The sequence below is a fragment of the Bison bison genome, unplaced genomic scaffold (genome assembly GCF_000754665.1).
Source record: "Bison bison bison isolate TAMUID 2011002044 unplaced genomic scaffold, Bison_UMD1.0 scf7180017864263, whole genome shotgun sequence".
NCBI classification, from domain to species: domain Eukaryota; kingdom Metazoa; phylum Chordata; class Mammalia; order Artiodactyla; family Bovidae; genus Bison; species Bison bison.
The window spans coordinates 4,586,944-4,602,310 of NW_011494835.1; the positions used below are offsets into that span (position 1 = coordinate 4,586,944).

A 15,367-nucleotide genomic window follows, 5' to 3' on the forward strand; every position below is an offset into this window, starting at 1 on the left:
CTTTCTTCACAGTCCAACTCTCACATCCATACATGACCACTGGAAAAACCATAGCCTTGACTAGACAAACCTTTGTTGGCAAGGTAATGTGTCTACTTTTTAATATGCTATCTAGGTTGGTCGTAACTTTCCTTCCAAGGAGTAATTGTCTTTTAATTTCATGGCTGCAATCACCATCTGCAGTGATTTTGGAGCCTAGAAAAATAAAGTCTGCCACTGTTTCCATTGTTTCCCCTTCTATTTGCCATGCAGTGATGGGCCCAGATGCCATGATCTTCATTTTCTGAATGTTGAGCTTTAAGCCAACTTTTTCACTCTCTTCTTTCACTTTCATCAAGAGGCTCTTTAGTTCTTCTTCACTTTCTGCCATAAGGGTGGTATCATCTGCATATCTGAAGGTATTGATATTTCTCCTGGCAATTTTGATTCCAGCTTGTGCTTCTTCCAGCCCAGCGTTTCTCATGATGTACTCTGCATAGAAGTTAAATAAGCAGGGTGACAATATACAGCCTTGACGTACTCCTTTTCCTATTTGGAACCAGTCTGTTGTTCCATGTCCAATTCTAACTGTTGCTTCCTGACCTGCATACAGGTTTCTCAAGAGGCAGGTCAGGTCGTTTGGAATTCCTATCTCTTTCAGAATCTTCCACAGTTTATTGTGATCCACACAGTCAAAGGCTTTGGCATAGTCAATAAAGCAGAAATAGATGATTTTCTGGAACTCTCTTGCTTTTTCGATGATCCAGCAGATGTTTGGAAATTACAGTTTGAGGGTTTATTTGGAAATTACAAATTTGGAGTTAGTTTGGAAATTACAGTTTGGAAGTTGCAATTTCATTTTTAAAAATAAAACTAATGGGAAATGTCAAAGAAAATATGAACTTAATCCAGTATGTTGTTGTTGCTCAGTCAAGTCTGACTCTTTGTGACCCCATAGCCTGCCAACTCCTGTGTCCATGGAATTTTCCAGGCAAGAATCCTGGAGTGGGTTGCCATGTCCTCCTCCAGGGGATCTTCCTGACCCAGGGATTGAACTTGTGTCTCCTGCCTTGAGGGCAGATTCTTTATCACTGAGCCACTGCTGCTGCTAAGTCACTTCAGTCGTGTCCGACTCTGTGCGACCCTATAGAAGGCAGCCCACCAGGCTCCCCCATCTCTGGGATTCTCCAGGCAAGAACACTGGAGTGGGTTCCCATTTCCTTCTCCAATGTGTGAAAGTGAAAAGTGAAAGTGAAGTCGCTCAGTCGTGTCCGACTTGTAGCGACCCCATGGATTGCAGCCTACCAGGCTCCTCCATCCACGGGACCCTCCAGGCAGGAGTACTGGAGTGGGGTGCCATTGCCTTCTCCGAATGCTGAGCCACTAGGAAGCCTAATTCAGTATGTGACACATCAAATTCATACCATTATAGAGCATTTCCTTCTATCCTTCTTCTTTCTTTTTACTTCTCTCAAGTTCGGAAATGACAGATAATAAAAAAAAAAATTAAAGAAAATTCATCTGAATGCTGTATTTTCCTGGAATTAACTCCATTATAGCAATTCTTTCTCTTTTTTTTAGATGAGAGAAACCTAGGCAATCGTCCTGGGACTTTGGAATAAAGCACCTACTTACTCCTGCTTGTATCAACTGTAGAAAGACTCATAGTGTTTTTGCCTGGGTAAATATTTAAGCTTCTTTTAATGTGAATTTTTTTCATATCTAATTTAGTTTCCAAACTGTAGTGGAAAGTACATTTTTCATTTGTAAGAAAGTACCAACATATTTTGGGTAACTTGGATTAAGAAGTAGGCTTGGTTCCTAGAAGACACACCAGGACTATTAGTTGTCCATAGACTTTAAGAAATACACGGGTACCAGACAAGGCATTTCTAGAGCTTGTGCATGGAACATAAAAAAACATGGACATTAGTAAATCCATCATTTTCTCAGTGGCATCAGACTTCATGTCTGAGGAATATTTCTTCTTTCACAAATATTGATGTTATGGCAGATGTTACAGAAAAACTCAAACATTTTGGCCAACCCAATTCAAGTTGAACAGTTCTCTACAATTCCCAAGGTATTAGAATATGTTGTTTTCAAATCAGTATCTTTACTTGTAACATCTATCCTGCTTTTACTTTATATTTGTGTACATTTTTATTCCAAGTACTTTTATGTACTTTAAGACTTTCCCATAAGAATGGATCATATTAAGTATAAAGCCACAGATACCAAAGCTTGATTTTTCATTGAGTGCCAAGAGTAATTTTCCTCCTTCTGAAATATACCAAAAAAGGCATCTGAATAAGAAATCAAACTGAAAAAATTAAAGTTTCAATGATTAAATGACAAATTCCATCCAAGTTAAAAAAAAAAAAAGTGTTTTTGAAAATGGGCTCTCTGGACCATGTCCTACAGACAAGTAATTTTCCGGTCTATAGAAGATGAGCTACCTGGCCTGTTTGATACTGTTACGTGTCAGATAAACAAGTGGTTGTCACAGTGCTATCAACTGTGCTCAAAATGACGTTTCAGTCTGATCTGGCTGGTTTGAAATTTTAGTTTTCCTTGGCTTTGTTGATTATAAAGTGCTTTAATGTTTATCTCAGTGAACTATCAAAACACCCCAGTGAAGTACCAGAAGAACTAAGGGACTTCAGCTACCCAGATGACAATGTTGTTCGCACGGTTTCAATTAAAATCAGAACTCAAGTTTTCTGATTCTTATTTCATTGTTCATCCCTCAGTACTGAGCTGCCAAGAGACCTTGAGCTGTCAAGAGATCTTGGGTGAGTTAGCTTATGGTGCACTCCTAAGAGACCATACAACTCTGATAGAGACAGAGTAAAGAGACAAAGTAGGTGACTAAACAGTTAATTCCACTGGTCGGGGAGGGGGGCTTCCCAGGTGGCACTAGTGGTGAAGAATCTGCCTGCCAATGCAGGAGGTATAAGAGAGGCAGTTTTGATCCCTGAGTCAGGAAGATCCCCTGGAGGAGGGCATGACACCCCATTCCAGTATTCTTGCCTGGAAAATCCCATGGACAGAGGAGCCTGGTGGGCTATGGTTCATAGGGTCTCAAAAGTCAGATACAACTGAATCGACTTAGCATACCAACTAGGGGATTGTAAGTAGGAAACACATGGGAGACCCCTGTAAGTTAATGATTACTTAAGAGAGCAGGTTTGTTTAACCAGAAAACCAAGCAGGTTGCTGAGCAACAAAAACTTGCGACAGAAGCATGAGACATGCCCCTAAACCATAAAACAATGGTGACAGGAGACCCACATACTGCCCAGTGAGCTCAGTAAGTTAATGATCCCAGACATGCTTCTGCACACATAAAAACAAAAACCAATGATTTGTAGATCTAGCTTGACCTTATAAGGATAAGAACACCCCCCTTCTCAACTTGGAGGAGGAACTGATAATGGAGACATGATATCCACTCAAGAAAGACAAAGAAAGTCTTCTTCCCCTTTCCACTTTTCCTTTGATTATTGGCAAACCACTCCAGTATTCTTGCCTGAGAATCCCCATGGACAGAGGAGCCTGGTGGGCTCCTCATAGATGAATGCTTCCTATAGTGAGAGTATTTCTGCAGCAAGAATGTGGTCTGAATGAGCCTTGGGGAAAAGACTAGAAGTGAAACTGGTCAACAGGATTCTTAGGTAGATTTAAGCTCCTCGTAGTGCACACACTGGGCTTCCAGGTGGTGCTAGTGGGAAAGAACCTGCCTGCCACTGTAGGAGACAAAAAGACATGGGTTCAGTCCCTGGGTCGGAAAGATCCTCTGGAGAAGGGAATGGCAACCCACTCCAGTATTCTTGCCTGGAGAATCCCATGGACAGACGAGCCTGGCAGGCTGCAGTCCATAGGATTGCAGAGTTGGACATGATTGAAGCGGCTTAGCACAGTGCCCACATGCACTGAAGACAGAACACTTGCTCTGCTTCCTTTTTCACTTCCAATAGTTTCGTCTGAAACTCTTCTTAAGTTAAAAATGCTTTGTGAACCAGGTAAGCCAGTGATACCATTGGCATACAAAATTTTGCAAATAATGGCTGGGTCAGCTATCACTTTTTAATTCTCAATCTTTGATATTTTAATTTGAACAGAGATATTTAATGTGAGTGGAAAACAGAATATCTGAAGGAAGGGAGGGCAAGGGAAGAGGATGGGAGTCCAGTTATTAAGAGATTGGGAACTCAGAGGAGAAAAGAATTCCTTTTCAAAGTTTCATTCCAAAAATTTGCCTGAGGCTAGATCTTATCTTTGTATTAAGATCTTATCTTGAAAACAAAATTCATAACTGTTTTCACATGATCCTACTTCGTAAAGCTCCAGTTCACTCCAGCATTGGGCCCCTGACCCTCAAGTGTTGGGAGAATTGAGGTATGGGAAGCCCTGGTTCCAAGGAGAATTATTCATACCTGATGTTCAGCTGACTCCATTACCCTTCAGAGACCCAGATGGATGCCTTTCAGGGCTATTGTTATAAACCCATGCTATTTTTGTTAGCTTTCTGAGATGATGAAGCATGCCAACCCCACAGCAGGGCATCTGCACATCTGCCACTCAGGACTCTCCTCCCTGGGCTCACAGAGGCTTATTGGTTCTAACTTCCCGAGTCCCTACATTAGAGGCTGCCTAAAGTTCTACCACCATCTACATGTTGACAATTTTTATTCTTTTAATTATAACAGTGAAGCACAACTTTTGAAAAATTCAAACTCTATAGAAGTGTACAGAGAAAAAGATAAACACTGTATATTAACACATGCATATAGAATCTAGAAAAATGGTACAGATGAATCTATCTACAGGGCAAGAATAGAGACGCAGACATAGAAAATGGATGGGTGGACATGGGCAGGGGCAGGGGCAGGCATGAACTGGGAGACTGGGACTGACCTATGTACACTGGTGTGTGTGAAACAGATAGCTAGTAGGGAGCTGATGTATAGTGCAGGGAGCTCAGCTTGGTGCTCTGCGGTGACCTGAATGGGCAGGGGGTGGGGGATAAGGGGAGGAAGGTCCAAAAAGGAAGGTATATATGTATACATGGAGCAGATTCATTTTGTACAGCAGAAACCAACACAACACTGTAAGGCAATTTTAATTCAATAAAAAAGAAATAAAAACTAAAGCAAACACAATAATACTGCAAAAAAGAAAAGAAAAAAGAGACATTTCTCTCATTCTTCCCTCCAGAGAAAGGCATTATTCTTCCTTCAGAATTGCCTGCTTCTCAAACCTACTCTTGAAGAGGAAGACGTTGTAAACAGCTCGGTGCATAAACCCGCAGATGTTTGATGTAAGTGCAACTCAGACACCTGGACACAGAAACACACACGCTGCTGTTCATATTGTTTTACAGCGCATTCTGCTCTTAACTTTTTTCATTAATTTACCCAGCATCTTTCTGTGAGTGTGCATATACATTTTCCAAAAAGTCTAGGAATATCTTCAAAAAATTGTATGGAATTAATTATAAAGCACACAAACCATGGTGAGCTCATGGTAAATACACCGAGCCGAATGGGAGCAAAAGGCCCAGGGATATTGGTCCATTAGAAGGAAGCAGAGCTAGGAAGAACATAGGCTGATATAATTTCCAGTTTCATTTGCTTACTCAAATTAAAGTCATAAGGGTAACGCTCTCCAAACATTGCCTGGTGTTTGCTTTTGGTGGTAAAATGAAAAGAGACAGGCTTAGGCTGATTGTCATAATACTTAGCCATGTCCCTCAACTCTCCTGAGGTTTTCTTTCTCCACTCGAAAATGACTAGATTAGAGTCAACGATACCTATGATTCTTTCCATTTCTGATTAGCATTTTACTTTCCTTGGGGGGAAAAAAAAAGCCTTAAGAATTTAGTTAGGTATAATGTAGTCTTTGTTTCAAGGCTCACAGTTGTTTTTGTCCATTTCCCAAAAGCAGTTCACTAGGCTGGTTACACAGGTCAGATTACCTTACCATTTGAAAAAGCTTATAATAATACCAACATTCTGTTTTAAGTATAAAGGGTTTTCACACACCTTACCATATCTGATTTTCACATTCAGTGACATAGATTGAGCAGATATTAATTCCCATTTTATAGACTAAGAGTTAAGTTCAGAGAAAACTTGCAGAAATCTGACACTTACCTACATTTCCTGTGGCATTGATGGTTGAATAGTCACGTACAATCTGGACAGATTTTATCCAGATTTAATATTTTATCATTATCTTACTCCCATTTGAGAATTTTATGTGTGGCATGTTTGTAATAATAAGGAAGGAATAATATTTGATACTCATAATACAGGAAATAGAAGGTTTAAATTCACTGAGGAGAACTCTTACCACAGATGACCATAAGGAATCTTTTGGAGCATCACTAAAGACGTCTTTGACCCCCTGGAACTTTGAGTTCCTACTCTAGACTCTTCAGGTCCAAAGGCCCTCTTTCAGTTCTCCTTGCTCTTCAGGTTTCTTGGAGCTTTTTACTTTGCATTTCTTCGTCCTGGAATGTGCTTCCACTCCCTGTCTGTCAAACCTCTACCGATCTTTCAAGCTCAAATGTTCCCTGCTCTGTGAATTATTTGCTCAGTATCAGTCCTCCAATCTCTCTTCTCTGCAACCTTTAACATCTCCATAACACTAACCATCTCCCTGCTGTCTAACCTTAACTACAGGCTTCTTCTTCTTCTTCTTTTTTTTTTTTTTTTAAGCACAGCATAGCACAGAAAAGTGAAAGTGAAGTCGCTTAGTTATGTCAGAGTCTTTGCAAGCCCATGGACTGTAGCCTACCAGACTCTGTCCATGAACTTTTCCAGGCAAGAGTACTGGAATGGGCCGCCATTTCCTTCTCCAGGGGATTTTCCCAACCCAGGGATCAAACCTGGGTCTCCTGCATTGCAGACAGACGCTTTACCATCTGAGCCACCAGGGAAGCCTCAGGCTTCTTAAAGGTAAAACAAAATGCATATTTTCACTTTTCTTTTCCCAGATATTAGGGACTGTGATGCAGAGACTAAAAATAAATATGCATTGAGTGAATTTGTTAATTTTATGGGGTATTACCAAGTTGGGATTTTATCAAATTTTACTATTAATTTCTGTGCAATTTGTTGCAGGAATGTTCTCCTTTCCTTATTCATACTTACTATTTTATTATTATTTTTTTTAACAATTTGATACAATTACAAGCTTAAAGAAAAGTTGCAAGAACAGTACAGAGATTCCTTTCCTCCACCCATCCATCTGAGTGTGTGTTGCTGCTCCCATGTTCCATTCTTTTGGAATACTTTGCATGCATTTCCTACATTTTTGGACCATTTTCTTGTTTTCAGGCATAGCAAAAGATTCTAGGTTTATCTTGGTCTTGGCCTGCTCAGTCCTGGAACCAACTCCTTTTCCTAGGGAGCTCTGATTCCTACTGGTGGGCATAGTTTTCAGAAGCCAAGCTCAGGGCTTTGGGTATGCTTATTGTTATTAGGGCATCACCATTTCCAGCCCCTCCTGATGGACAGAGCTAGGGATTATTTACAACAATATCTGTTTTGATTTGTTTATATACTGAAAACCACAAAGTAACGCTGACATCTCCAACACCTCATCATGAGCTCATCCTAGTTTTCTCCATCTTGATGTTTGCAAGTTCCTTCTCTGATAGTGAGAAAACTGGTTGCTATTATCTTTAATATATTTATTTAATGGATTTCCTTATACATAACTAATCTATTTCTGATGCCATCTCTTTCCCCCCTGATTCCCTCCTTCTCGGATTCTCCTTCCACAATTCTGAAATTCCAAATTTCAAAATGGGAGGTGGGTTTCCACATGTACCCAGTTCATTCTCAGATACCACTGTGTCCTCCAATTCAACTCCATGCTAACGCTATCTACCTAGAGAGAGTGTCAAAACCCAGTTTAAGGCTCAGTCTTACAGGACAGTCACCCCACCCATGTCAGTCACAAAGTTCAGGTTGCTACCTGTACTTCTGATCAACTGGTTGTGGATCAGAGGTTCCAATGATTCACAGAACTCAAGAGAACATTTTGCCTACTCTATCCCCAGTTTCTGGAGAAGGAAATGGTAACCCACTCCAGTATTCTTGCCTGGAAAATTCCATTGACAGAGGAGGCTGGCAGACTACAGTCCATGGGGTTGCAAAAGGTTGGCCAACAACTGATACTTAACACATCCCCCGTTTATTACAAAAAGTAACTCAGGAACAGCCTGATGGAAGAGGTACATGGGATAAGGTCTGTGGAAAGTGGGTGGAGCTTCTTCCCTCTCTGAATGCACCACTCTAGGTGAATCTCCTTGTGTTTAACAACCTGCAGTCTCTCCCAATCCAATCCTTTGGATTTTTACAAAGGCTTCATTCTGTGTTGTTGGGTGTTGTCATTATAGGCATGCCTGAACTGGCTAAGTCTGTTCCTGCCCCTAAAAGGGCTCTAAAAAAGCTGTGACCAAGGCCCAGAAGAAGGACGGCAAGAAGCGCAAGCGCAGCCGCAAGGAGAGCTACTCCGTCTACGTGTACAAGGTGCTGAAGCAAGTCCACCCGGACACTGGCATCTTGTCCAAGGCCATGGGAATCATGAACTCCTTCGTCAAAGACATTTTCAAGCGCATTGCTGGCGAGGCATCGCGCCTGGAGCATTACAACAAGCGCTAGACTATCACATCCAGGGAGATCCAGATCGCTGTGCACTTGCTGCTACCTGGGAAGCTGGCCAAGCACGCCGTGTCCGAGGGCACTAAGGCTATCACCAAGTATACCAGTTCCAAGTAAATATAATATGCCTAGCCGCTGTTAACGGAGAAGGCAATGGCACCCCACTCCAGTACTCTTGCCTGGAAAATCCCATGGACGGAGGGCCTGGTGGGCTGTAGTCCATGGGGTCGCTAAGAGTTGGACACGACTGAGCGACTTCACTTTCACTTTCATTACATAGGCATGATTGATTTAACCATTTACTATTAGTGAATGAGTCAACCTCCAGCTGCTCTCCTCTCCCAAGAAGTTAAGTGGGTTAAATTGAAAGTTCAAACCCTCTCATCACATGGCTGGTTTTCTTCATCCTTAGGTGGGGTCCAAAAGTCACCTTTTTAACACTTGCATCACCTAGGAAATTCCAAGGCTTTTAGGAGCTTGGTGCCAGAAACAGAAATGAAGACAAATATGTTTTTCTTATTATACATCATGTCAAGGCTGTATATTGTCACCCTGCTTGTTTACTTATATGCAGAGTACATCATGCGAAATGCCAGGCTGGAAGAAGCACAAGCTGGAATCTAGATTGCAGGGAGAAATATTAATAACCTCAGATAGATATGCAGATGACACCACCCTTATGGCAGAAAGCAAAGAGGAACTAAAGAGCCTCTTAATGAAAGTGAAAGAGGAGAGTGAAAAAGCTGGCTTAAAACTCAACATTCAAAAATCTAAGGTCATGGCATCCAGTCCCATCACTTCATGGCAAATAGATGGGAAAACAATGGAAACAGTGATAGACTTTCTTTTCTTGGGCTCCAAAATCACTGCAGATGTTGACTGCAGCCATGAAATTAAAAGACGCTTGCTCCTTGGAAGAAAAGCTATAACCAACCCAGACAGCATAGACATTACTTTACCAACAAAAGTCTGTCTAGTCAAAGCTATGGCTTTTCCAGTAGTCATATATTAATGTGAGAGTTGGACCATAAAGAAAGTTGAGTGCCAAAGAATTGATGTTTTTGAACTGTGGTGCTGGAGAAGACTCTTGTGAGTCCCCTGGACTGCAAGGAGATCAAACTAGTCAATTATAAAGGAAATCAGTCCTGAGTATTCAATGAAAGGTCCAATGATGAAGCTGAAGCTCCAACACTTTGGCCACCTGATGTGAAGAACTGACTCATTGGAAAAGACCAATGAGGAAAGATAGAAGGCAGGAGGAGAGGGGGACAACAGAGGATAAGATGGTTGGATGGCATCACCAACTCAATGGACATGAGTTTGGGCAAGCTCCGGGAGTTGGTGATGGACAGGGAAGCCTGGTGTGCTGCAGTCCATGGTGTCTTAAAGAGTCACACACAACTGAGTGACTGAACTGATTATAAACCACACTATCACATCTCCCACATCAGGCTGCCCTCTTCACTGTACAGACCCTGGTACCCTGGTGTGGCTGCTTGGCAGGGTCTCCCTCCTCACCCTTGTCCACCTCAGACATTCTGTGCAGGAATGCCCTCCTCACCCACCCAGCCTCTGACTTGATACTCGACAGCTTCTCTTTCTCTCAGACTCTGACCAAGGGTGCTGTATAACCCTTGCTCTGATCTTGATACCTCACACCATGCCACTGCTTTTTGTTGAAGCCCTCCTTTCCAGCCTGGGCTCTGATGAATCATACTGGAAAGGATGCTTCACTCATCATACTTGGGTGCTGACATACTGTGTGGGGGTACTTGAATATGCTCTTGCCACCTTAGGAAGGCATCCTCTGATTTCTAGTGTCCTCCCCCAACCTTGACACCTTGTCACCCTGCTTGGGCTCTAACTACACATGCTAAATTTCCCTCCCACTTGGATACCCTTCTTCCCTTGTTGGAGTTCCAACACTCTTCTTTGGGCCACTGTGACTGCCCTCCATACAGATATTATTTATTATGCTATGCTCCTGAGGATGACTTCTTTAGGACTGAAAGAGAAGAAGAGGAAGAGAAAGTGAAAGTGAAGTCACTCAGTCGTGTCTGACTCTTTGCGACCCTGTGGACTGTAGCCTACTATGCCCCTCTGTCCATGGGATTTCCAAGGCAAAGGTACTTGAGTGGGTTGCCATTTCCTTCTCCAGAAGAAGAGAAAGGAGGGGAAAAAAGGAAAAGGACATACCATTTCCCACGTTTGCTCATTAGTCCTTCTATAGGGAAATAAATTCGTGGAAAAGTTTAAAAGTGGTCAATATGCTTCTTCTGCAATAGTAACAAAAGATTTGGACTAAGAAAAATTTAATAAGATTTGAAGTTAAATGCTCTTTTCATTGGGGAATTAAACTTTTATTTCTCTTCTAGGTGTTTCATGCCCCCCCCACCGCGCCCCACCCCGATAGATGACATCTAAATTAGACATTTAGAAATGAAAAACCTGGAGTGAATATTTGTGCTTCTAGCCCAATTTTATTGTTTCATAGATGAGGGAACTTAGACCTGGTGAGGTCGAATGAGGCTTCCCTGGTGGCTCAGATGGTAAAGAATCTGCCTACAATGCCAGAGACTTGGGTTTGATCCCTGGGTCAGGAAGATCTTCTGGAGTAGGAAATGGCAATGGACTCCTGCATTCTCGCCTAGAGAATTCCATGGACAGAGGAGCGTCAAATGACTCTCCCAGTTTTCCCAGGTGACACAAGAGAAAGAACAATTTTCTACATCTTGGCCAGTGTTCTTGGCACTCTTCTCTTCATTATTATCATTTAAAATTATTTGACCTTTACAGCACATTTCTGAGAAAAATTAGTTTTTACATTATATTTTAAATTGGAAGTTTTTTTCTTCAATAATGATATTGTTGATATAATGCTATATTTTAGGCCCTAAAACATTAAGTAAGTAGTATTTTGGTGACTGTATTTCATTAGATCTAGAAATTAGCCTCACCAGTTTGGTTGTTAGTAACATTTTTTGAATACTCTCTTTTATAGCATGCTTACATTATGTTAACTGTTTTTGATAAAGATGCCGAGCAGGTTGATTATTTATTTTACTATTTATCATCACGTAAGATTGATGGTTTGGCAAAATGTATATCAGTTCAGTTCAGTTCAGTCGCTCAGTCGTGTCCAGATTCTTTTCAACCCCATGGACCACAGCATGCCAGACCTCCCTGTCCATCACTAACTCCTGGAGTTTAATCAAACTCGTGTCTATTGAGTTGGTGATGCCATCCAACCATCTCATCCTCTGTTGTCCCCTTCTCCTCCCACCTTCAATCTTTCCCAGCATCAGAGTCTTTTCCAATGAGTCAGTTCTTTGCATCAGATGGCCAGAGTATTGGAGTTTCAGCTTCAACGTCAGTTCTTCCAATGTATATTCAGGACTGATTTCTTTTAGGATGGACTGGTTGGATCTCCTTGCAGTTCAAGGGACTCTCAAGAGTCTTCTCCAACACCACAGTTCAAAAGCATCAATTCTTTGGTGCTCAGCTTTCTTTATAGTCCAACTCTCACATCCATACATGACCACTGGAAAAACCATAGCCTTGACTAGACAGATCTTTGTTGGCAAAGTTAATGTCTTTGCTTTTTAATATGCTGTCTAGGTTGGTCATAACTTTTCTTCCAAGGAGTAAGCGTCTTTTAATTTCATGGCTGCAGTCACCATCTGCAGTGATTTTGGAGCCCCCCAAAATAAAGTCTGCCACCATTTCCATTGTTTCCCCATCTATTTGCCATGAAATGATGGGACTGGATGCCATGATCTTCGTTTTCTGAATGTTGAACTTTAAGTCAAATTTTTCACTCTTCTCTTTCACTTCCATCAAGAAGCTCTTTAGTTCTTCTTTGCTTTCTGCCATAAGGGTGGTGTCTTCTGCATATTTGAGGTTATTGATATTTCTCCTGGCAATCTTGATTCTAGTTTGTGCTTCATCCAGCCCATCCAAGCAAAATGTGAGAGAGAGCCAAATAGCTGATGAATAAAATTTTATTTAAAAAATCCACAATATAAAATTTGTATTACTTGAAACCCATTCACATTCGTGGAAAGTTCAACATCTTATCAATGTTGCAGTTCCAGTAGGAATGAACAACTTGCTGGGTTTAGGTGAATCATTTAGAACATTCATTGATTTCCAAGAATCACCTTGAGTTATTGGGGTCAAAAGGAAAAATGGGCAACAAACTATATGTAAGGATCCAACAAAAATCTTGAAGTGTCCCCATCAGTTGTGTAATTTAAGAACGTAAGTGTGATGTGAACATATTTCAGGCCCTTGGTGAAATATTTGCCCTTTGGCACCAATGTAATTCTGTAAATTAGTAACAACAAACACACAGATTTCATAATTGGAAGGGACACACCATAAAGATCATTTTGTTGATATTCCTCCAAGGCAGGAAACCTACTACATACCCATGAGTTTGAATCACTTTCAATCATGGAGAAATCACTACCTCCCAAAGCAGCTGCGCCTTATTTTCTGCAGAAATCTGCCTCTTGGTAACTTTTTCCTCTCATTGCTGCCTTCCAAGCTCTCTGGTTAGAACACAGGCAAACCTTCTTCGTGGGCTTCCCTGGTGGCTCAGTGGTAAAGCATGCTTGCAAAGCAGGAGATGCAGTTCTGATCCCTGGGGAAGATCCCCTGGAACAGGCAATGGCAACCTATTCCAGGACTCTTGCCTGGGAAGCCCAGGGATAGAGGAGCCTGGTGGGCTACAGTTCATGGAGTCACAAAAGAGTTGGACACAACTGTAGTGACTAAACAACAACAAAATTTTCTCCATAGGGACAGTCCTGCAGATATGTCCCCCTAGATCATCCTTCTGGAATTTTCTCTCCGTGTCTCTTTCTTCCATCAACTAAGTTCCTTGTGGAAAATGAGATTGCCTGCCCCTTGTCTGGAGCTAAATGCCTCTTTTAAAACAGTTTTAGGAAGCCGTGCACTCTCCCCGGTGAAATACAAGAACAGCGCTCTGGATTCCTCTTACCGTCTTTCTGTCACAGTGAATCGTGGTTTCAGTTTATTTCTGGACAGTGGTAGCTACCAGACACAACCTTTGCCCTCAAACACCGCGTACACTTTGCACAAACTTGTTGACCTTACACCTAAGTCGGCTTTTCTTGAACTCTCATCTGAACAAACAAACAATTCACTCTGATCTGCGGATATCCCGTGCGGCGTCAGGAAGGGCCGGGTAGAGCAGTGCCGGCTCTGAGCTCGCCACCGCCGCTGCAGATTGGGTTTCCTTTTTCTCTTGACTTTAAGAAGTAAGACAAAAAAGCAATTCCGGCTAATCTCTTAGACAATGCTGAGGGTTCCAGGCTCCATTTCAGGAAGCTGGTTTCAACAAGGTAACAAAGAGACCACCAAGGTCAGAAAGGAGGCGTGGGAGATCGACCGGGAGGTGGCATTCAGGTAACTCCCCGAGGGTGAGGGTGGGGAGCCGGCGCCGCTGGGGGTAGGAGTGCGCCCCGCCCGCCAAGAGCCGATGACAGCGGCTGTGCGCCCCGGCGTGGACGCGCGCGGGAGTCCAGGCCGGCGAGCGTGTCACCACGTGCTGCGGGGAGGCGGGGACAGGGCCCTCCTCCTCTGGTTATTTGTAAAGAGCGCGGGGCCGGAGCTCAGAGTTTTTACCGCGGACTCGCCAGGGATAGTGTTGAGAGAAGGGGAGGGAGGGAGTGGAGGGAAGAAAGAAGGAGAGAGAGAGGGACTGATTTACGTGGACAAAAACAGACGCAGAAATACACAGGCGAGGTGAGAGGTTAGCAGGTCAGCTCACCTACTTCTCTACTTGCCAAGGAAGATCTGGGAGATCTGGGAGAGGGAGGGTCCCGTTTAGACGGTCAAACCCCAGGACTCCGAAGGGGCCATTTCCTGCAGCTGGCTGGGGACTGCACGCCTCACCCCTTCTAAGTTTGCAGATGGAATTAATCAGAAAGAAAGGAAGGGGAGGTGGGGTTCTGTAGCCAGTGTAGTTTTCTTCCTAAAAAGTGACGTGATTTGGGGCTTTAGATCCGGAAGGAGCATGTGTCTTCACACTGCAAGCTAATCCTGGAATGTCTGCAAACTCCGCTCCGGGGCAATTGGCCCCAAGCCCGGCAGGGCGTCTGAGGGGTCCGGTCTCGCAATGCTCCCGAGGCCGACCGGCGGGTAGCCGGGTGGCCTTTATCTCTGTCCCCCTTTGTCCTTTTTATCTCAGGTTCTCCAGGAGGCCAGGGGGCCCGCTCTGTCTATCGCTCCCACCCCGCCCTCCCCGCCCGGCTGCACCGCCACTTCAATGCCCGGCAGGTCGCGGGCTGCTGCTATTTCGAAGGCGCCGGAGGACCAGGTGCGCCCCGCGCCACCGCTGACCCGGACCGGCGCCGACGCCTGACGGGAGCCCTTGGGCACCGACGCGGCTGCGCCCGTCCCGTCCCTGCGCGCTCCAGTCCGTTTTGGGCCCGTGAGGGGCAACCGCGGCCACGATGGCTCCGGGTCGAGCGGTGGCTGGGCTCCTGCTGTTGGCGGCCGCTGGCCTCGGAGGGGAGGCGGAGGTGCCCTGGCTCGCCTTCAGCGAGGATGTGCTGAGCGTGTTCGGCGCCAACCGGAGCCTGTCGGCGGCGCAGCTCGGGCGCCTGTTGGAGCGTCTGGGAGCCGCCCCCGTGGAGGGCGCCCCCGAGCCCGGACAGCTGCACTTCAACCAGGTAGGGCCG

General features: G+C 43.8%; 1 protein-coding gene and 1 pseudogene across 2 annotated transcripts in view; both read left to right on the forward strand.

The window, feature by feature from the left end:
• Positions 1-8,394: 8,394 nt before the first annotated feature.
• On the forward strand, positions 8,395-8,820 carry LOC104994639 (annotated as a pseudogene).
• A 5,438-nt stretch (positions 8,821-14,258) lies between these two features.
• The window catches only part of SLC39A8 (solute carrier family 39 (zinc transporter), member 8), an 83,503-nt gene continuing 82,394 nt past the window's right edge, over positions 14,259-15,367 (forward strand). Inside the window, exons 1-2 of one of the 2 annotated variants that reach the window (XM_010848286.1) lie at positions 14,259-14,444; positions 14,875-15,358. In XM_010848286.1, the coding sequence (XP_010846588.1) occupies positions 15,140-15,358 (219 nt within the window). In that variant the 5' untranslated portion in view covers positions 14,259-14,444; positions 14,875-15,139. The remainder of the gene's footprint in view (positions 14,445-14,874; positions 15,359-15,367) is intronic. The other variant, XM_010848284.1, reaches the window with a different exon arrangement.